Source organism: Elgaria multicarinata, chromosome 13, assembly GCF_023053635.1.
Source record: "Elgaria multicarinata webbii isolate HBS135686 ecotype San Diego chromosome 13, rElgMul1.1.pri, whole genome shotgun sequence".
NCBI classification, from domain to species: domain Eukaryota; kingdom Metazoa; phylum Chordata; class Lepidosauria; order Squamata; family Anguidae; genus Elgaria; species Elgaria multicarinata.
Window position 1 is genome coordinate 29,526,544 of NC_086183.1, and position 23,300 is coordinate 29,549,843.

Here is a 23,300-nt window from a genome sequence, read left to right on the forward strand (position 1 = left end):
AACTACGCCAGGCAACGGCGCAGCAAGATGGCGGCGCCGGAGACGGAGGTGGTGGCAGCGGGTCCCGGGACCGGCCCTGAACAGGTAGCGGCTGAAGAGACCTTTTCTCCATCCTCCCCGTCACGGGAGCGGCCCCTTAGCGGCCTCCCTTCCCTGAAGACAGTTGCCCCGCACGTCACCTCCCTTTTGCCCCTACTCGTCGGGGGGGGGGGAGCAGTTCCCCTCCTGCCCCAGCCCCTCCCTTCTCGTAAGTCACGTGACACCCGCCTCTTGCCCCCAATTGTCCATCATGGCCCTCCGTAGCCCCTGATCTCCCCTCTCCAGAGTGGTTTGCTATTGGTGGTTTATTGCACTCTAATATATTTGTCCCATTTATTTATCATCGCTCTGGGGGTTGGTTGGTTGGGGGGTGGGGGGAGGGGGGAGAGAACAACAACCCTGTGAGGAAGCTTAGGCTAAGAGGGTTATTATACAAATGACCCAACAGACCCTGGGTGAACTAGGGAACCTGAATCAAGATGACTTTATTTGTATCCCGTATTCCCTTCAAGGAGTTCAAAGTGGCACAGGAGGTCATGTGAGGTAGGTTGAGCTGAGAAACAGCAAATGGCCCAAGGTTACTTAGGGAACCTCATGGCTGGGTGGGGATTTGAACCCGAACCACCGCCGCCACCACCCTGCTCTTAGTCTGACACTCTAACCACTATACACCCCTGTACAGGTGGCAGTTTTGTCCTCTCTTCAGCCACACATCTGCACCTGGTGGGGGATAAAATCCTTTGGCCACCTGCCTCCCCCCAGGATAGCTTAGTCGTCTGTATAAATTCTCTACATCAGGTGGTTAAAGCGCCTTCTACCTCATGCCAGGTGCAACTGTGCTCAATGGGCCGCGAAAGGAGGAGTTTCTAACCCAGGAATCTCCCCAGTCCCCAATCTATGCACTACATTATACTGGCTAGAGCGCTTCCCTCTCTGGTGTGTCATCCTTACCACCCACAACTCCTTTTGGGTACACCACTTCCTCCTTGATCCTCTGTTCTGTTCCTTAGCAATTCTGTCCTGTCTCTCCTTCCCTTTAAATAGTTTGCCTGATTCCTCAGGTGCATGCCAAGGGATTCCTTTCCTGTTAACCCCCCTCTCTGGGTCTTTTATCTTTCTGCCCTTCAACAGCCTCTGTAGCAAATTGCTTCTGCTTTTCTACCCAATAAAAAAGGGAGGAATTATGCCCTAGATAGCTGTCCTAGCACTTGGCAGTTACCCTTGGTAGTTTCAGCCCCTTCACTTTCTGGTCTGATATCTTCTCTTTCTCTCTTCCTGCTTGTTACCTTTCTTCCAAGTTTAGCCCTTCCCCCCCCCACACTTTCCCAGTATCGTCATAGCAACTCACCCCTTAAATTAACAGGTGTCATTCTGCACTACTTTCCCTTCTCCATCCAGGCTAAGGGATTGTCTTATATCCTCTAAAACGCTGCCAACTCTGGAGCTTTTGTTCTTAGGGAAATGCTTATCTTTTTTCATTCTCCTTCTGGGAAATTGGCCTTTGGACTCCCTACCTAGGAAACTGTTTTTCTTCCTCCTCCTCCATCCACCCACATGAAATTCCCCTTTTGGGCATCTGCCCATTCTGCCTTCCCTCTTTCTCAACAGCCTTTTTCTTATACATGTGAACACAAGCAATACTTTTTCATCTGCCGGATGAATGTTCCCTCTTAAACACATTAGGGCCACCCCTCACCTTTTTGTTGCAAAACTGCAGTCTGGTTTTGCAGAATTTTCCTTCTTTTCTCTGTAATGATATTCTTGTCCCACAAAAAAAGCACCTGGTACCATGGGGAGTTGATCTACCTGACGTAATCTCTCCCTTCCTCAATACCTCTTGTTCCTCGGGATGTTACACACCCTGTCCCAAAATATGGCTTGCTCTAGAAGACATTCATTCTCTGCAGTTGCTTGTCTGTCTCAAATTCAGTCAGTCCTGAACTGTGTCCTCTGAGAAACAAACGGCTGCTTTTAAGTATTCTATCAGCCAAAAGCACTTGCCCATAGAGGATATTGCCTCTTGTGTATCTGCATGATTCATTGCTCTGCTCTTAATATATTTCCATTCATCCTTCATTGGGGAGGATAATTTTGTCCTGTCTCGACATTGGGTTTGATAAGATAATTCTATTGGCTACCCAGCCAGGTTTTGGTACTAGTGTACAAAGCCCTAAACAACTTGGGACTAGGATACCTAAGGGAGCACCTTCTCCCTTACCAATCTGCCCAATCACTGAGGTCATCGGAGGGTATGTTTCTGGTGGTTCCATCTGGACCTTGGAATCCACCAGGAGAAGAGCCTTTAGTGTAGTGGCCCCTTCTCTGTGGAACTCTGCCCTGGAGGTCAGGCAGGCAGGCGCCAACACTAGGCTGCTTCCGGCGCCTCCCGAAAACAACTCTGCTTCAAGAAGCCTTGCCCAACTGACTAGCCACTGTTTTTTTCTGTCTCCTTTGTTTTTAAATTGAACTATTTGAATTTGCTTTTTAAATCTTTCTTTTACTGTTTATGTCTATGTTCATTGCTCTGGAATCTGTGTTAGATACTTGAGCAGTATATAAATTATTATTATTAATTAATTAATTAATTAATTCAGGACAGGAGTCTGTCTGTTGCATTTCTGGATGAGTTACTGCCCCAGGGCTTGCCTCTCCCGCAGAGAGGAATCAGTCTCAGAACAGTGACTCCCTCAAACACAGGTTGGCTCCTTTGAGAGTGGGAAATCCCTTCTCTTTCAATTATTAAAAGTAATTCATTTGGGGTGTGTCTCCCTGTATAAGTCAGCGGCGTGTGCCGCAGCTATGTTTGAGCAACAGCGTTTGGACTGCTGCTGGCTGTGCTGCATATTGCACGGCATGAGCCAAGGGGATTACCTTTCCACACCTGTTTTCCACACCCTTTGCTGGGAAATTGCTCACACATTTCCCATTTAATCCTTTTGTTTGCCTGTCATCCGTATCTTAAAACCAGTCTTAGGTTTTTTTCTCACTTTGGGATTCCCAGGGACATTTATCACCTGGCTCTTTCGTGATAGTTCCTCTTTATTCCTCACACTTTCTAGATTTTTTTTCACAGTGTTCTTATATGGAAAATCTGGTACCCCCTATGATTTTAGGTTTAAAACAATATAGTTTTAGTCGTAATAATTTTATCCAGATTCAAAGCCTTTATTTTTCCAACAGACTTGAATTTGAATGATGAAGCTCAGTTTTTGCCCCTCTCACATTATTTCCTGAGAAAGAATTGGGTGCATTAAGAGTAGAGCTCTGTGCTGAATTTTACATTCAAGGGGAGTACTTAGAAGAATTTGCTTGTTCAAATATTCATTTTATTTTATGGGCTCACTTTACTGACCCCACATGCCTGTTGGGAATGGCTCGAAGCATCAGTTGACGTTCTCAGCTGTAAAATTGGGTTAATAGTGATGAAGTACTTCATTTCATTCTTGAGAACAAATCTGAACAACATAATTTAATTAAATCGGATATACCTTTCCTTAAATCAGAGAAGAACATAAAGAGAGCCATCTAGTCCACCATTCTGCCAAACAGCTGCCCACCAGAAGCCCACAAACAGGACATGAATGCAATGGCTCCTTCCCACCCATGTTCCCCAGCAAATGGTGCACATAGGCATACTGCCTCTTATTGGAGGTAGCATATAGTCATCCGGGCTAGAAGCCATTGATAGCCCTCTCCTCCAGGAATTTGTCAACCCCCCCTTTAAAGCCATCCAGTTTGGTAGCCATCACTAGATCTTGTAGCAAATTCCATAGTTTAACTATGCCCTGTGTGAAGAAGCACTTCCATTTATCTGTCCTGATCAGTAGTATTTATAATAAGAACTCATTACACAATATATTTTCCCCTAAGTACTCCAGAAAATTTGCATATGTTATCTCAGTAATCCTTATAACAATCCTTTAAGACAGGCTAGTACACAGAGGCCTGGTTCACACATGATACCAACGATGGGTGAAGCACCACGCATAGCTAGTTGTGATCACACAGGAGTGAGAGTGCTGCCTCCTGCCCTCTCATCGCTTCCTTTCTGTTCCTAGGTTGTTTGTTGAACTCTGGATTGCTGAGGGGGAAACAAACCATGAATTAAAACTCCGGGTTGTTTCCCCCTCAACAATCCAGAGTTCCAGGTTCACACGTCATAACAAAATCATAACACGTCACACGTCATAGGAACAAAAGCAGAAAGGAAGTGGTGGGCAGCTGGGAGCCAACCCACTCGCTCCCAGCAACCCATGGGCTGTCCTTATGTGTGAACTGTATCATTATGTACAGGTTTACAAAAAAGCTTTTGACACAGGCCTTTACTATAATGTCTTGAGTATATTTAGCAGTAATGAGATAAGAGATCAGATCCTTTTATACATCAGTTACTGATTAAAGAATAGCAGTTGTCACAATTGGAGGTGAGTAAACAGTGAGATCTGTATTCTGACTGGCGCTCTTTAACATTCATACGTGATCAGCAAAGTTTGCAGATCGTACCATATTCAGGATATCAAGCAAATTGCAAAGAGTTCCAGGAGGATCTCTCCAAACTGGGTGAATGAGAATGAAATAGCAGTGAGATTTGATTCTTAGATCAAAGTACAAAGTGAGGCGCCCAGGAGTAAAATTTCCCAAGTCTACATGAAAATCTATGAAATCTGGAACAGCTGTGACTGTCCAGGAAGGGAACTTTGGCTCATGGATGACTTAGCGAAAATGTCTGCTGGGTGCGGTTGCGGTAAAAAGGCAAATTGCTACAGATTATTAGGGATAAAGAATAAAATGGTCAAGAATCATAAACACCCTTTTATAAGCTATCGTAAACCTACTTTTGGAATATTACACACAGTTCAAGTCCTCCCATCTCAAAGGGGTTATTGTAGAGATAGGTGCAGAAAAGGGCAGTCGAAGTGGTCACAGGGCCCGTGCACCTTCTGGACGAGGAAAGGCGCAAATGTTTGTGGCTGTTTAGTTTAGAAAAAAATGACAGTGGGAAGAATGAGCGAGGTTTACGAAATTTTTAATGGTGTGGTGAAAGTGAACGGAGAAGCCCTCCCTCCCTCTCCCATAACTCTAGTACTCAGGCCAGATAAAAATGCTTCTTCCACAGCACATAAAGGACCTTCTGGAAACCACTGCCACAAAAGGATGTCTTGAAAGGGATTCGAGCAGCCTGCCCCATGGCTGGCTGGGGATGCTTGGAGTTGTAACCCAACACATCGGTTGGGGAAGGCTATTTTAGACTAATTCATGGAATTCGTCATGAGCCAGCAATAGATCTAATAGCTTGGATGGTTCTATCAGGCTCCCATATTCCCAGGGCACGGTCTGAAGGCACGTGAGGCCACCGCCTTGCTGAAGCTAAGCAGGCCTGGCTCCGGTCAGCGCTTGGAGGGGAGACCATTTGGGAACCGCATGTTGCCACCTTGAGTTCCACTGTGGAAGAAAAAGGAAAGGAAAGGAACCTCTCGTGCAAGCACTGAGTCATTACTGACTCTTGGAGGGACGCCAGCTTTCGCTGACGTTTTCTTGGCAGGCCTTATAGCGGGGTGGTTTGCTGTTGCCTTCCCCGGCCGTGATTACCTTTCCCCCAGCTGGGTACTCATTTTACCGACCTCGGGAGGATGGAAGGCTGAGTCGTCCCAAACCGGCTGCCTGAAACCAGCTTCCGCTGGGATCAACTCAGGCCGTGGGGAGAGTTTCAGCTGCAGAAACTGCTGCTTTACCACTCTGCGCCACACGAGGCTCATATTGTGGAAGAAAAGTGGGATATAAATGTAATAAATATTGCTGGGGTTCAAACAGGAGAGGACTGTAACCTTCATACCTTGGTTGTGGGGTTCCTGGCTGCCCGTTTCTGGAATCTGAATGCTGGACTAGATGGACTCCTGACTCAATCCAGCAGGCTTCGTTTTACGTAGCTGCTGGTTGATGTTACAGATGGGGAGACTGAGGCTGAGTGGCAGTAGCTTGTGGATTCATGGCTGAGTTGAGATGTGCACTGTGGGTTTCTTGGAGTGCACCTCAAACTCTTAGGCCCTATATTTCCCCCAGCTCTTCAGATCAGGCTTTTACAGCACTTTTTCTTCTCCTAAATACTATATGGAAACGGCTTCCCTGGAAACATGAACTCATTTCCATCCCGTGATGAAGTGGTCCCCAGATGTTGTTGGGCTACAACTTCCCATCATCCCTGACTGTTGGCAGTGTTGGCTGAGAATGATGGGAGCTGTTAAGAGCCGAGGTTGAGCAGCCTTTCCCAACCTGATGCCTTCCAGACGGTTTGGACTTCACCTCCTATCAGCTCCAGCCAGAATGGGCAATGCTGGGAATAGTAGTCCAGAACATCTGGAGGACGCCAAGTTGGGGAAGGCCGCCCTGATGTCGAGCAAGAGGGGTCTTGTGTCGCCGCATTGCCCAGAAGTGGCTTTTGAACAACCAGGAAGTTTGAGCCTCTCTGTTGTGTATGACAAATGGCTCCTATTGATCTTTGTCTTCCCATTTCCCTCCACGCTTTTGAAGCAAGTGACTAGCAATGGAACTGCAGGGGGAGGTGAAGGGGTTGTCGAAACCCAGCAACAGAACCAGCCCCCACAGCAAGCTCCGAATGCCTGGCAGGTCATCAAAGGAGTCTTGTTCAGGTAAGATCCCAGTGGTTCCACAACTGTTCCTGTGTGTTTATATATATCATACCTAATTGGAGAGGGTGTGTGTGTTCCATCACTTCCCTTAAATCACCCGGTTCATGCATAATGTCATGCATTATGTTTCTATAGTTAATGAAAGCAGCAGTTTCCTACTATTGTACATTTAGAGAAATAATCATTGGTATTACTGTACTCAGTGCCTCAGTGCATTCGTAGCACATTGCAGATAAGATCCCAGTCATCCTTGCCACAGCTGTTCCCCCACACACACATTGCAGCTGGTGGTGGTCTTCGAAGGAAATAGTGGCTAGGAAACCTAGTTGTTTTATGTCAGATGTGAGATTTGACTTCCATTGGCTCCTAGCTTGGTCTCTTAGCTGCTATGCTACTTTAGTTCTATACCCAGTGACAAACCTAAAGCCTACTTCTCTCAGACAGCAGATGAGCTGCTAAACTTGCTTCTGGGTAGGACTTCTTCAGACTGCTCATGACGCTCATGTGACTGAATGCCAGTCTGCCAAGAATAGAGATGTAAAACTTCCAGAAATTTTGGAGCCATGGAAAAAAATGCTGTTGCTCTTGTTTTGGCAGTGTGTGTGTGTGTGTGTGTGTGTAAATTTTGGAATAAATTGAAATGTATGCATTACTTATCAAACCTAAACTTATTTTACTGTTGAACAATATAAAATGCATCGTTTCTAACTTAGTTAGCAAATACAATTGTACTATCTGGCATATTTATAAACGTATAGAACAATCCTGTCCATACTCATTCGGAGGTCAGACCCATTCTGTTTAGTGGAGTTTATTCCTAGGTGAGTATTTAACAGAATTGCAACCTCAAAAGTATAAAAATGCCATTGATCTGTACAAGCATAATTGTGAATATACTGAATAGCAGGGAGGGACCTGCAAAACGCTACCTAAGCACATACATGTTAATTTTGACATCTGAGAAGCCCAGTGGGGGGGGGAGTTGAAATTTGAAACCACAAGACTAAAGTTCACCAGAATAAGGCAAGCAACAAATCATGAACTCTTGCATTATATTTCTTTATATCTGTAGCTAATGTCCCTTGTATAGAGATTGGGGTGGGTGGATGGGTGGTAATCAGAAAAAAAACCAAAAAAAATCAGAACACACCTATTGCCCCCCAAGTATTTTTTCCAATGGAAAATCTACAAGTTGTGGGGAACATTGTGCCCTCCTACAAAATTCTCTCTTCTGGAGTGAGTGAAATGCTTTTTAAGGCAAAGTTTTACTTGCTCAAAAAGTGTAGACATACACAACACTCACATCCAAGGCACTGCCTTCTTTCCAGCACAATCCTGATGGCGTTGGAGGTGTTACGATGTATTTTCTTATCGTTTTATCACAATACATCTCTGAGGAAAGCCATGTTGCCTTCCGTGGTTGAACTTTGAGTTGTCCTGTCCAAGCTTGCCTTGGTAAAAGGCTGTGTTCTTTCTCCCTGTGGCTCTGCTGAGTTTCCCGCTCTGGGGGTGTTAGCAGTGGGTGGAGCTGAGATTGACCAATGGCTTCTTCCAATCCTGCCTTTCTAGACTGTCCTTGCAAGGCAGGAGGGCATCTGTTGCTTAGCACCCGGCAGTGAGTGCCTTGCTGCTTAGGGAAGGGGCATCCGTTACTCCTGAAGAAAAGGTGGAATAGGGCAACCTTCCCCAACCTGGTGCCATCCCGAGGAGATGGACTATAATTCCCATCATCCATGGCATGTTGGCTGGGGACCATGGGGCTTGTGGTCCAATCCGGTGGGTTAGTGTCAGACTGGCATTGTAATCAGCCGTCAAAGTCTGGCAGCAAGTAAACTATGGAAAGCACTTCGTGGTGAGTCCATTGTGGCTTCAGATTCTTTGTCTGCCAGGCAAGCATAGCTTCCCTGCCGGTCCAAAATGGCCATCCTAGCTAGAGCCTTTTTTTCCAATCGCGTGCGCTTGAGCCATTGTGCCTCCATTGGAAGAGGGTTGCTGTGATCGCTGCCCCGGCCTCTACTTGCTGTCGCTACTTGCTGTGCCATCAATCTGACGTGACCTGCATCTCAGCCAGCCTGTCTTTATGAACTGTTTAATGGCAGCGTCATGCTCCGTGGCGAGTCCAATGTGGCTGCAGGTTCTTTGTCTGCCAGGCAAGCATAGCTTCCGTGCCGGTCCAAAATGGCCGTCCTAGCTAGAGCCTTTTTTTCCAATCGCGTGCGCTTGAGCCATTGTGCCTCCATTGGAAGAGGGTTGCTGTGATCGCTGCCACGGCCTCTACTTGCTGTCGCTACTTGCTGCGCCATCAATCTGACGTGACCTGCATCTCAGCCTGCCTGTCTTTATGAACTGTTTAATGGCAGCGTCATGCTCCGTGGCGAGTCCAATGTGGCTGCAGGTTCTTTGTCTGCCAGGCAAGCATAGCTTCCCTGCCGGTCCAAAATGGCCATCCTAGCTAGAGACTTTTTTCCCAATCGCGTGCGCTTGAGCCATTGTGCCTCCATTGGAAGAGGGTTGCTGTGATCGCTGCCACGGCCTCTACTTGCTGTCGCTACTTGCTGCGCCATCAATCTGACGTGACCTGCATCTCAGCCTGCCTGTCTTTATGAACTGTTTAATGGCAGCGTCATGCTCCGTGGCGAGTCCAATGTGGCTGCAGGTTCTTTGTCTGCCAGGCAAGCATAGCTTCCCTGCCGGTCCAAAATGGCCATCCTAGCTAGAGACTTTTTTCCCAATCGCGTGCGCTTGAGCCATTGTGCCTCCATTGGAAGAGGGTTGCTGTGATCGCTGCCACGGCCTCTACTTGCTGTCACTACTTGCTGCGCCATCAATCTGACGTGACCTGCATCTCAGCCTGCCTGTCTTTATGAACTGTTTAATGGCAGCGTCATGCTCCGTGGCGCTGGCTCCCTCTTACGGGGTCTTCATAGGCCTCCAAAGCTGGGCCACACAGAAATGCTGGCTGTCCTTCCAAGGCAGCTTTGCAGTGATTTTCACTCTATCTGATGCAGCCAACGTCAATGACACTCCTTATTACTGCAGCTTCTCGTGCGTGGTGGGTCTTTGGGATGCTGACGGCTGGTGCGGACAGGGCTTGCTCATGTTTTTCAGATTTGTGGGTTGCTGCTGGTGATGGTGGCGGCTGCTGGTGCTTTCCATTACGATTCCATGAGGTCGTAACAGAACCTGAAGTATGAGGGCAAAGTTGCAGCTGGTTCAGGATCAGTCGTCGTGAGCAGCAGCTGCACAGGGCGAGTGATGGTCCAAGAGGGTGCTCTTGAGTAGGGTGTTGAGTAGGGTGGAGTTGGCCTTCCAAAGACAAAACTGAGTAATGTTATCTCAGAGATACTTCACTTCTTCCTTCTGTAGCAGTCTATCTTCCTTTATTTACAGTCAACAGACCACCTTTACAGCATATAAGTACACAGACGTCAATAAAAATACATGATGGTAAAAAGAAAAGATACAAAATCTGTAGAAATGCTAATCAGTTGGTTTAAAATAATGATCAGACATCCATGAGTGATCTAATGAGAATAGCCAGATTCAGAAATTTGTCCACTTGCTCAGTAATAGGCTTATTGGTGCCCGGAAGTAAAATAATCATAAGAGACTCAGGAGAGCGACCGGGAAAACGTTGTATAATAGGACATATTCAGTCTTTCCTGGCCTCCTGATAGTAACTGCAGTAAAATAGTACATGCAAGATGGACTCCACCTCGACGTCATTACAGAGGCAGCATCTAATATTCTTTGGGATTTTCTTGAATCTGCCCTCTAATAGCTTGGAGGGGAGAACATTGAACCTTGCTAAGGAGAATGCCTTCCTATATTTAGGGATCATAGAATCATAGAATAGCAGAGTTGGAAGGGGCCTACAAGGCCATCGAGTCCAACCCCCTGCTCAATGCAGGAATCCACCCTAAAGCATCCCCGACAGATGCTTGTCCAGCTGCCTCTTGAAGGCCTCTAGGGTGGGAGAGCCCACAACCTCCCTAGGTAACTGATTCCATTGTCGTACTGCTCTAACAGTCAGGAAGTTTTTCGTGATGTCCAGCCGGAATCTGATTTCCTTTAACTTGAGCCCCTTATTCCGTGTCCTGCACTCTGGGAGGATCGAGAAGAGATCCTGGCCCTCCTCTGTATGACAACCTTTCAAGTCCTTGAAGAGTGCTATCATGTCTCCCCTCAATCTTCTCTTCTCCTGGCTAAACATGCCCAGTTCTTTCAGTCTCTCTTCATAGGGCTTTGTTTCCAGACCCCTGATCATCCTGGTTGCCCTCCTCTGAACACGCTCCAGCTTGTCTGCGTCCTTCTTGAATTGTGGAGCCCAGAACTGGACGCAATACTCTAGATGAGGCCTAACCAGGGCCGAATAGAGAGGAACCAGTACCTCACGTGATTTGGAAGCTATACTTCTATTAATGCAGCCCAAAATAGCATTTGCAGTCACCACCCCACTACTTGCCCAGCAAAACAGAAGCGCTATCAGTAGGAGCTGACCGTTCTAACACATTAGAATGACCTCTGAAGATCAAGGTGACCCGATGGGAAACAGGGACCAACATTTCTGCTTCCAAAGCTTTTATGGTAGCTATTGCTTGGCAAGCTGCATGAGCCTTGGAGCTGCATCAGCAAAATGTCTTGGCACCCATGCCAGCCCAGCGTCAAGCTTTTGAACGATTAGAACTATTAAGCATTTCAATTTATTAATGCAAATCAGATTGGAACAGGGCTGGCTTTGCAGTGTTCTTCCGCTAGAAATGGGCAAGGGTTTTCAAAATTGTGAGCGTGCAAAAATCATTGTAATCTCTACTTGGCGAGGAGGGCCCCAGTCTCATTGCTCAAATGGATCCAAAGCACCACTTTGAAATTCAAATAATAACCCATCTTTCCTTGAATTGAGGGTTTTCCAGATGCCATTTTAAGTAGAGAGGCTTAGAGGAAGTCATATAGTAGATTAAATTATTCCCTTCTTTTAGATCATCCAGTTATTCATCATCATTGCCAGTTGGAAGACCTAAAGATGGTAGTGCACGCGCTGGTAACTTTGAGGCTCGACTTCTGCAATGCGCTCTACATAGGGCTACTTTTGTGCCTAGTCTGGAAACTTCAATTAGTTCAAAATATGGCATCCAGGTTGGTCACCGGTACACCTAGGGGTGACCACATTACACCAGTTTTAAAATCTCTTCACTGGCTGCCGATTAGTTTCTGGGCAAAGTATAAAATGTTGGTTATCACCTTTAAAGCCCTACATGGTTTGGGTCCAGGCTACCTGCAGGATCGCCTTCTCCCATACATTCTGCCCCGCACACTCAGGTCCTCTGGGAAGAACTTCCTTCAGCCAGCCAAAACTAGGCTGACAGGTATTACCCAGAGGACCTTCTCTTCTGCTGCTCCCAGACTGTGGAATGGCCTGCTGGAGGAGATTCGTCAACTTGACAGTCTTTTAGCATTTAAGAAAGCTATAAAGACTGAGATCTTCCAGCAGGCCTATCCAGTGGAATTTTAGGGTGCTTTTAGTATGATTTTAGTATGTTTTTTGGAAGTTTTAGCAATGTATACTGTGTTTTGGCTAATACTTTATGTATTTTATACTTCTTGTTGTTCACCGCCTCGATCAGGATGGAGAGGCGGGTTAGAAATAAAATTATTATTATTATTATTACTGTTGGCAACCAAGAAAGCACCCTTGCACATCAGTCTACAGGCGTTGCTGTTCCTTCTACCCTTGCATGTCTCACTTAGTCACCTGCAACTTCACATGAAGTACAAAAGAACCACTGTTTTGTTCTCTGCCAAATCTCCCAGTTTTTTCGTACCAAGAAGCCAAGTGGTGCTTTGCAAGTCTAAGCAAAGTCGATTTTGCTAATGAACACTACCTGGCTTTAAACTGATTGATTGGCTAGTTCAGTCTGGGGCTGTGTTTGTGCACTGCAAACACACACACACACACACACTGCAAAAAGATATGGGGAGGGTACTTTGAATGAAGGTGACATTGTCTCTTGAGTGTGAATTTCAAATTAAAAGATACTGGTCATTGTCAGAGGCATTGAAGGGGGATCTGTATTTTTCATCGGATTTGGGAAGCAGACTACGCTCTCAGGCCTTCCTAGGTTTGCGGATTTAGCCGATGATTCATGAGGCAGTGGGAGCTGACAGTGCTGTGATTCTGCCTTCCCAGTGGGCTGATTATCCTCAGCCATAATTTTGAACACGCTAGCCTATTAATGCAGGAAGAGATGCGCAGAGCTTCTTTACAAAAGTAGCAGTGCTGGTACTCACAAGGCAGTTGTGAGAGTGAGATTCGAAGATTTTGAGTCCTGTGTTTCCTGAAGTAAGTACACTTGAGAAATAACAGCAAGCCTGTTATTCAAAGCAAGGGACTTGCTTAATTTGGTTCCTCTTCCTCCACCCCTGATAATCTCCACCCCTGATAAAGCTTCACTTGATTAACCACACTGATGAACAAATTAGAACTACAGGGCTCCACGGTTTTGGTTGCCGTGGGGTGACCAGGGCTTTAATTCTGCTGGCCCCCACCATATTCGACTACACACATAAGAAATGTATTTCATTATTGGAACTAATGCCTTCCATAGCCATTGCCAATCTGCTCTTAAGACGTCACAAAATCTATCGCTTATCAATCATCCCCCAAGGAAATCTTAGATGTGTTCCTTCGAGAAGAGACCCCAGAGTGGTGGTGTGGTCTACTTGGAACATTAAGTCTGGAGTTCAAATTCCCCCTCATATGCAGCGCTTGGGCCACTTTTATCCTAGCCTTCCTCGCATGGTTGTTTAGTAGGGATAAAATGCATGGCAGAGGGGAAAAGAAATTATGCCATCCTGAGTTGTTTGGAGGAGAAGTGGCATACAAATCATTATTACTATCAATACTTACCGTATTTCTTCCATTGTAAGACGCCATCGATTGTAAGACGCACACTAATTTCAGTACCATCAACAGAAAAAAAAAAACTTAAGACACACCCGCGATTCTAAGACGCACCCCATTTTTAGAGACGTTTATATGGGGGGGAAGTGTGTTTTAGAATCGAAGAAATAGGGTAGTAATACTTTATTAGGCTGTTTGTGGCATCGGGTATTGAAGCAGTTAATGACAAGGCTGATTTGGAGGCAAGTTCTCAGGTTTGCAGTTTTATGTCCTTTTGAGGGTGATGGGTGGCAATCTTTACTGTGTGTGTATATATATATTTTACACCTTATATATACGGCTGTGCACGTACCCCCCGAACTGCTTTGTGGCCCGATCCGCAACTTTCAGATCGGGCCGATCCACTTCGGGTCGATCCGACCCTCCCCAGCTCCGCAGAGCAAGATCCGGAGGAGTGGATCGAGATTTTGCCCCCCCCCTCCCTACTTACTTGCTTCCACAGCGGACGGCAGAGGCAGGTAAGTGGAGAATGGGGGCTGAATAAGCCCCCCTGCCCCCTTACTTGGCTCTGCCACCGTCGCTGCACGGACTGCCCCCTCCCCCCACTTACCTGCCTCCGTCGCGGTCCAGCGCCGGCTTCAACTGAGGGCCAGGGCTCAAACCGGAAGAGCAGGCCGCGGCCTGCTCTTCCGGCTTGAGGCCTGGCCCTCAGTTGAAGCCGGCGCTGGACCGCGACAGAGGCAGGTAAGCCCCCCCCTTACCTGGCTCTGCCATCATCGCCGCATGGACTGAGCCGGCAGGTGAGACCCCCTCCCCCCCTTACCTGTGTTCGGAGCTCCGGATGGAGGCGAACCGCTTCGCCCCGATCCGCAGCTCCCCCGACCCGATCCGGATTCGCTATCCAAATCAGAGCAGCGCACAGCCCTACTAATATAGTCCCGTGCAAGCCATTCATCTAGTACCTTTGCATTTAAAATGTAGGCAATAACAGCAAAGATACACCTCAAGCGGTGCAATATTGCCCTGGTACATTCGCCACACTCAGTTCTGCTGATGTTATCTCTCCTGCTGCCTCCCCAAAGGATATTGCAAAAGCTGTGTTAGCCCTGGGGCGGATGGCAACCAGAAGCCCAGTAGCCTCATATTATTATTATTATTATTATTTATTTATATAGCACCATCAATGTACATATGAAGAAATACTGATAAGATTGGATAAGGGAACGGGACTTAAATCAGAATGGGTAGAGCCTGAAGTTCTTATACCTGTCTCCCCAAACCGTTTTGGTTAGAACCAAGCATCTGGCTTCTGTATCAGGAATGGCCGAGCTCTGTCCTTAGGGGTCAGCAGAGGGGCTGTCTTCCACAACCACTCTGCTGAGACTGACTAGCGTGCCCCCTTTCCACTCATTAACCTCACTTTATTTTTATTTATTTTATTTAATGCATTTATTTATTCAGTTTACGAGTCACCCTATATCTGAAGCTCTCAGGGTGGCATACATAATAAAAATGCTAATATAACAAAATCAGTGTGCTAAGACCAACGCAGCGCATTAAAAGAATTGTTTTTCAAGCAGCAATGATAATTCAAAATCATTTAAAGGAGGTAAATAACAGCAGCTAAAACATGGAGGAAGATGGTTTTAAAGTGCAGCGTTAAACATATCTGTAAATATAAAGCACGCAGCATTCACTTGGCATGTTTGAAGCTATGTTTAAAATGATTCCATATCTATTGCCTCTGTAATGTTTACACCAGCCCAGCGGGTAGACTAGTACTAGTAAGAGAAGATGCAAAATTTGAACTCAAGACTTCCTGGTTCAAAATGTGGTTTCTTAGCGGCTAAGATTTAGTCAGTACATTACCCAGGTCAGGCTCTTGAGTTTACAAAATAATTTTCCTTTTGGTTAAAACACTTTATGATGGATGAATTCCTGGAGAAGAAGGCTATCGATGGCTGCTAGTCCCGATGGCTATGTCCAACCTCCAGTTTCCGAGGCAGTAATTCTGTATACACCAGTTGCTGGGGAACATGGGTGGGAGGGTGCTGTTGCATCGTGTCCTGCTTGCTCATCCCTGGTCGACAGCTGGTTGGCCACTGCGTGAACAGAATGCTGGACTAGATGGACCCTTGGTCTGATCCAGCAGGGCTCTTCTAAGGTTCTTAGGTTTTGGTTGAGGTGCTGGGAGCCAGATCCATTTGCTCTGCAGGCTGCATCTCTGTCTGTCTAAAGCAGCCTTCCTCAACCTGGGGCGCTCCAGATGTGTTGGACTACAACTCCCAGAATGCCCCAGCCAGCTGGGGCATTCTGGGAGATGCAGTCCAACACATCTGGAGCGCCCCAGGTTGAGGAAGGCTGGTCTAAAGCAAGGGTGCAGAACCTCATTCAGCCCAAGGGCCAAATTCAATTTCAGTGAAGTTTTCAGGGGCCGCATGCAGGTGGTGAGTGAAGGCAAAAGGGTCAGGCTGGAATATACTGGCATATTTTAGCAGAAAAAGCTCTTACTGGCTGTCGCTTAGCCTCAGGGGAGGCATTCCAACCTTTCCGAATGGGGTAAAACTGCATGGAAGTTGGGAAATCGCCCAACCATCGATGTTTGGAGGGAAAGGGAGTAGGGAGCACGGCCATCTGTGGATCCCTGAAAGGTCAGTTTGGGACACAGGGATTTGGCCTCAGGTCTGTGGTTCTGCACTGCTCTAAAGGATTTGTAGCTTTTTCTGCTAATGTTAAGACGGGCAGAAAGTAAATCACAAGGGTAGCCCCTGTTGGCAAGTTGATATTTCAAAGCGTAAATCTGTGCTTGCCGAGGGGCGGGGGGGGGGGGCGGAGAAAAGCTTTCTGCTAGTTTTCCAATGGGCCAGCGAGCACTTGCTGGTAGCCGGGGTTCTTGCAAAGAATGCAGGATCAGACGGACCTTGGTCTGGTTTAGCAATTCATTCACAATCGCTTAACAGAGGTTAGCGAAGCTGTAACTTCAGAGAGATCCCGGAGTTGTAGTTTTAAACCAAACAAACACCGTGCAGGGGCTCAAGTCAGCCCGTCACCGCAGTAAACAAAGGCATCTGTACTTGGCCACTGTCAGGAGTTCAGGAGAACGGCCCCTTATCTCAGAAATGGGAAGCTGTTCCAAGAAGGGCTACACAATTATTAGCTGTTGCTTTTCCCCTCCAGTCTTCGAAGAATTCCTGCGCACGGTTTTGTTTGAAAAGGATCCTTCCAGATAGTCCCTGTTAGCAAGTTGACATTTCAAAGGGTAAATGTCTGCTTACAAGGCGTGGGGAGAAGCAAAAGTTATTAATATGACGCAGCCTTGCAAGATATGGACCATTGAAAAAGCACTTTCAGCCATGGCTTTATGGGATGACACACCCACCAAATGCATAGCAGAGCCACGACTCATTCTCAAAGAAAGAAGAAAGAACAAGGGGACAGGAGCAGGCAGAAGAAACATCATGGCCTGCTCCTGTTGGAGTCTTCCCCCACCCCCACAGGGCAAACTGTCATCTTGGCCCTGTGGGGAAGAAGAAAGAGCACGGGGACAGGAGCAGGCAGAAGAAACATCATGGCCTGCTCCTGTTGGAGTCTTCCACCACCCCCACAGGGCAAACTGTCATCTTGGCCCTGTGGGGAAGAAGAAAGAGCACGGGGACAGGAGCAGGCAGAAGAAACATCATGGCCTGCTCCTGTTGGACTCTCTCTCTCCTCCCCCCCTCCCTCCCTCCTGAACTCCTGTTCCTTGTGTGTCATGTCTTTATTAGACTGTAAGCCTGAGAGCAGGGACTGTCTTTTTTGCTAAGTGTAAGCCGCTCTGAGAGCCTTTTTTGGCTGAGGAGCGGGGTATAAATATGATAAGTAAATAAATAAATAAAGCAGCATCCATAAAGTTAGAGTTGTTGTTAAGACATCTTAACATTTCAGGCCAATATCCTAAACTCATGGCTTCCGCAAGGGTGTTCGAGGGTGGCAGAAATGTAGTCTGGGAGCCCATGTGCCGCAACGTCAGCGCCTGTTGCCCTCGTAAGGGAAGAAAGCTTGAAAGGCTCCAGACAGAATGTGTGTGTGTGTGTGTGTGTGTGTGTGTGTGTGTGTGTGTGTGTTTGCATGCTTCAGGCTCAGGTGGTGCGTGGTAGTAAGGCTGGAGCGGTGAGGGGAGGGCCCGTATCTTGCAACTCAAGTTGCACGATGTGCATGCGCACGGGGGTCCACTGGAGTAGTGGTCAGTTTCGAAGTGCAAGCAGTCATCATGACAGTCTCCAGGGCCACAGCACCAAGCTGAGAGCAAAATGGCCGGCAGCGGTGTCAATCCGTATCAATGAACTAGTTCTAGGAGCTTCCGTCTCTTCCAGGAGCAGATCTTTGGTAAAGCTTTTGGGCGTCAATGGCCCATTCAAGACAAGACCAGTATAGGCAGGCTCTCCCAGCTGCCGCTACTGGCTGTCCAGGCCTGTGATCAAGTCACGGTGGACCTATTTATTTATTTATTTATTTATTTATTTATTACATTTTTATACCGCCCAATAGCCGAAGCTCTCTGGGCGGTTCACAAAAATTAAAACCACAGTAAAACACCCAACAGGTTAAAACACAATTACGAAATACAGTATAAAAAGCGCAACCAGGATAAAACCACACAGCAAAGTTGATATAAGATTAAAATACAGAGTTAAAACAGTAAAATTTAAATTTAAGTTAAAATTAAGTGTTAAAATACTGAGTGAATAAAAAGGTCTTCAGCTGGCGACGAAAGCAGTACAGTGTAGGCGCCAGGCGGACCTCTCTGGGGAGCTCGTTCCACACTTACTTAGTGCTAAGCAGCTGGCCAAATAGGCCGAAGGTAGTGAATAATGCAGGAAACAGCCTCCAGGCTACTTGCAAGGCTCGTATGGCTCCTGTGGTATAAATGTTTCCTTAGCGCTGAGTATAACCTCTGTCCCAATGCTCTTTCCCATTCCTGTGGCCACCGGTGACTTTGGGAGACAACCAACCTCCTGCAATGGGATCTTGATGCCCCTTCTCTCCTAGAGAGTGTTGTGGGAGTGGGTGGGTTTGTCCTCATGCACACTTGCCTGTGTCTCAGACTGAGCTGCGTTTTAAGTGGAGGGCTTGCAGCCGACTCCTCTAACGCTCTTCCAAATGGGGAGGAGGGGGTTAATGAGCCAGAGGCAGAGTCATCGGTGTGAGGCTTTCAGCACCTTGTTTCGTTCAACACCCAGGCCCCTGTTAACAAAGGAGTTGCCAGCCAAGGCCTAAGCAGGTTTATGATGTCTGATGAAAGTTCATCGTCTGGAAACTTCTCTTGTTTTATCAAGAGTCTGGAAATTCCCTTTGTAGGAACTGCTTCTAGGAGGAAGGGCTGGTTTATAACTGCATTTAGCATTAATTCCTTCCTTTTCTCTGCCTCCCCACCCAGGATTTTTATCATCTGGGCCATCAGCAGTTGGTTCCGTCGTGGGCCGGCACCACAGGATCAGACCACCGCTGGCGGGGCACCCAGGGCACCGAGCCGAAATCTCTTTCCTAAAGACACTTTAATGGTACGTGTGGCAGGAGCAGGGGTCAGCTAGTCCCGGGATTTGCAAAGGGGCGTAACTCAAGTTACAGCTCTTCCATGGAAGGGTTATAAAATGTGCGCATGCTGCATGTAAAAGTAAAACTCTGCGCCTGGCAGAACCGAATTCTGCACCAAGACAAAGCAGAATTCTTCAGCCCATCTAAATTATGGAGGCTGAGCAGATCTACACAATTTCCTCTGGTATAATGTGTCCTGCCAGTCTTCCCATGAATTCAGGTTCCACTAGCCTTTGCAGGCCTTATTCATCAGCAGCTGATGCTTCTGAAATTTCAGCAGGCATTGCCAGCACGCTTTCAGGCATATCTTTGCAGCCATCAGGGCTGGAAACTTGCCTTTTATATTCACCAGAGCCGTGATTCTTGGGAAGTTGAGTTCTCTGCCAGCGACCACCGTCTATATATTTTCCCCCCTGCTCTGAGGAATTGCAGTAAACACACAGCCCTGATTATCAAACAACAGAAAAAGCTGAGCATTTGCCTCCTGAGTATATGTTTCCGCCATGCAGGGTTGCCTGCCTCGAATAAAACTTCTCTCCTCTTATTGCAGGATCTTCATGTCTATATATCAGAGCATGAGCACTTTACAGATTTCAACGCTACCTCGGCATTGTTTTGGGAACAACGAGACCTTGTGTACGGGGACTGGACCAGTGGCGAGAATTTCGATGGGTGCTACGAACGCTACGCAGAGTTAGATGTTCCTGAGGTGCGTGTGCAGCTCCTGCCTGTGGCCTGCCGTCCTTCCGGCTGTGCTTGAGCCAGGCCCCTTCCGTGCCCGCAGTGGGCTATCGATTCGCCGAGGGCTCTCCGTCTATAGCAGGGGTTGGCAACACACAGGCTCGCAGGCGGCCCCCTGGACCGCTTTGCTGCCACCGTGCCACCAAATTTGCAGCAACGGGGGAGGGGGGGAATGGCCTCCTTTGAAAAGCCGGACGTGGTGATTTGCTGTCGAAATGCAGCAAAAAAGGGACTAAAGCAAAGTAACCCCTTTTGTTGCTGCCTGGCAATCACATTTTGGTGGTAAAGCTGCCACTTTTTGGCTTTAAAAGGAGGCTATTTTCCCCTCACTGCTGGTGCCTCCTCACCACTGAATTTAAGCAGTGCAGGGGCATGGGAGAGACCCCGACCCCTGGGTATTTCTCATCTGTGATTTGCAGCCTCCGGGAGGGCAGGCCACTGAATAGAAACCTTGCCCCAGGCAAGAAAGCACTTCCCTTCCTCTTTAGAGCCTGCCTTAGGATGAGATGGGTGGTGGTGGTTAGAGACTAGAGCAGCCTTCCTCAACCTGGGGCGCGCCAGATGTGTTGGACTACAACTCCCAGAATGCCCCAGCCAGCTTTGCTGGCTGGGGCATTCTGGGAGATGCAGTCCAACACATCTGGAGCGCCCCAGATTGAGGAAGGCTGGACTAGAGTGTCCACAGTGCGGATTCAAAAGCTGCCAGTCGCCACGGTTCTCCATGGATGCCGATGGAGAGGTTGCTGTAACCTCGCATCTCTGGTGCGAGTCCTGTTTGCCTGGCTTTGGCAACTCAAATGGCAACCGCGTTCAGATGGATACCAGACGTGCGAATCCAGGCCTGCCTTGAGACTGCCCCCCCCCCCCCCGGAAAAGAAGGAAGCAAGCCAGGACTGGCCCGTGGGGGCCGTGCTCTCCTCGGCGTTTAAACCGCTTGGTGCCTAGATAAGGCTTTGAGGGACGAAGGCACAAAGGACTAGACTGAGCTTTTGTTTGATGTTTGAAGGCCACTGGTTCTAGACCTGTTTGGGAGTGATCCGCGCCAGCCGCTCCTGGTACCTGGAGGTGACAGTTGTGGCTTCCTCAACCTCCCCCACATCTTCATCTTCAATAGCATTGTATTCACAGTGCTAGTTTACTGGACTTGTGACTATAATAAACCATTACTACCGTTACTACATCATCTAGCTGCAGGCCGTACTGTTGTTTTAACAAAACAGATGATGCCAATGGCGGGGTATATCGATGTTTTATTTATATGTGTGTACGTGCAATTTCAGAGTGTTCAACACAATGGTTCCCTTTACATCCACGTGTACTTTACGAAGAGCGGTTTCCATCCCGATCCGAAGCAGAAGAATCTGTACAGGCGACTCGCTACAGTCCACACGTCGCGAAGTAAGCCTATTTTTTCCCCTCCAGGGTCTACCTTGTCTTCTTTTGCTGGGAGGCTGCAGTCCCTGGTCGTGGCAGGAGATTTCTGCACTGGGCACTGTTCCCTCCCATCTTCTGTTCCCCCAGGGCACCTAGATCCTGGCCTCCTTGCCCTGTCCTGCCACGCCACCACCCTCCAATAAGTCTTCCCTCTCTGCCCCTCCTTCCGCCCCATCCAGCTCCTCATCCCTAGCCGTGGGATTAATAAGAAGGGCTTGAATCCTATTACAAGGCAGTCAGAACCTTGTGGGTCAGCAGGCTGCTTCGTACCTAATGTGGCAGGCGTGTTCCCTGCAGTGAACATTGCGATGTTTGGCAGGGGAACTGCATTGCTGCAAGCAGGGGCAGGGGGCAGGGTGGTCATCTGCTGGGATATTGCAGCCGACTGCAGCTCCCCAGTGTATCTTCACTGGGGTTTATGGACGGGTCTTTCCCCCAGGGCCCGGTATGGGGTTCTGCATGGTAGTGAGTGTGTACTTTGCATTTCAGTATATTTTCATTCAGCGTGCTGCGTTGCAAAATGACACATTGGGTGGCAAACAGAGACATATGGAGACCGTGACACTTTTTTGCTAAGCCAGGAAGGAAGCGGCTTGATTATTACTTTTTGTCAGCTGTCAAGTTAACTTCTCTGGAAAAAGTTGTGGGGGCCCTGTGAAATGCCACCAGCTTTTAGCAAATCAGTGTGTGTGTGTGTGTGTGTGGTGAACCTTCCAGAAAGGGAAAGGAGGGGGTATTTGTACCCAAGAGCAACAGCCTGCATTCTGCAGAGATGGGAAAGAAGGTGGCTGCCTGCCTACTCGTGGTTTCCGGGAGACTTCCAAATTGCAAAACCCAAATGCTAACTGCAGTCAACACTGTGCGTATTCTGTAAAACTCTGGATCTCTGCTCCAGAAAGTCTCTCGTTCTGTGCTCGGAATTCATTCTGCCGGCTAAGAACTTTTGCTTATCCTGGCTTCCTTTGCATCTTTGGGGGAATAAAAGCCATATAGCTCGGTGGTATGGGAGATATTTTCCACACAGGCCTCATGTTCAATCCTTGGCATCTGCGCTGAAGGTCGTGGCAAACCGTAGCCGGCCAGGATGAGTTTCAGGCATAATACCCAGCAGTGTCTCCAGGTAGGGCTAGAAAAACCTCCTGGCTGAAACCCTGGAGAGCCGCAGCTGCCAGTCAGTGTCAACAGTATTGGGCCAGATGGACCAAGGATCCGCCTTAGGATGAAGCAGCTTCCATTGTTCATAAGATTGCAGCTTGGCACCCTGGGGTCCCTGCCAAAGGCCTGCAGTGGGAGAGCCAAATGTTGCTGTTGCATAGATTGAGAAACTGCAGCAGGTTTGGACTTTTTCTCACGTCCTCGTTGCTTATTCTTTTCAGGAGGGGTTGGCCTTTTGAAACCCTCTGGCAGCCACGGGCACGAGAAACTTGAGTTGTAGCAAGGCGCTTGTGATCCCAGGATACTGGGTTCAAGCTTTCCCTGTTGCTCGCTTTTACATCCGCTTACCTTTCCCCCCCTGTTTCTTCTTTGCAGTGATAAATAAGTACAAACGCCGGCGGTTCCAGAAAACCAAGAATCTACTAACAGGGGAGACGGAAGCGGATCCTGAAATGATAAAAGTAATGACAGCTTCTTGGGCCATAGTGTCTGCACATTCCCCCTCCCTTCTTTAGCCACCAAGGTCGCACTTTTGCCCTTCACAAGGGGAAGAGCCCCACGGGTTTCTTCCTACCTGCGCTCTCTGTCCCCATAAATTCAGCCTTCCCCATCGTAATGTTGGCAGCCCAGGGCTCTCTGGCGATGCTGAGCCTCTGATAAATGGACGTTAGCGGGCAGACGCTGTACTTAATGTTGCAAAACGATTTCCGTCCGTCCTTTTAGCTCTTCGCTTCATAATATGTTGAAACCTTCCATCCGCCGCCTCTTTCTTCTGAAGGGCAGGGGGGTGGGGGATTCCATGAACCCCT

At 47.9% G+C, this 23,300-nt stretch overlaps 1 protein-coding gene across 1 annotated transcript in view; it reads left to right on the forward strand.

Annotated features, from left to right (window-relative positions):
• The window catches only part of CLPTM1 (CLPTM1 regulator of GABA type A receptor forward trafficking), a 32,966-nt gene continuing 9,666 nt past the window's right edge, over positions 1-23,300 (forward strand). The window contains exons 1-6 of the mRNA XM_063139689.1: positions 1-84; positions 6,568-6,686; positions 19,004-19,127; positions 19,712-19,870; positions 21,183-21,300; positions 22,867-22,952. Of these exons, the coding sequence (XP_062995759.1) occupies positions 28-84; positions 6,568-6,686; positions 19,004-19,127; positions 19,712-19,870; positions 21,183-21,300; positions 22,867-22,952 (663 nt within the window). The 5' untranslated portion in view covers positions 1-27. The remainder of the gene's footprint in view (positions 85-6,567; positions 6,687-19,003; positions 19,128-19,711; positions 19,871-21,182; positions 21,301-22,866; positions 22,953-23,300) is intronic.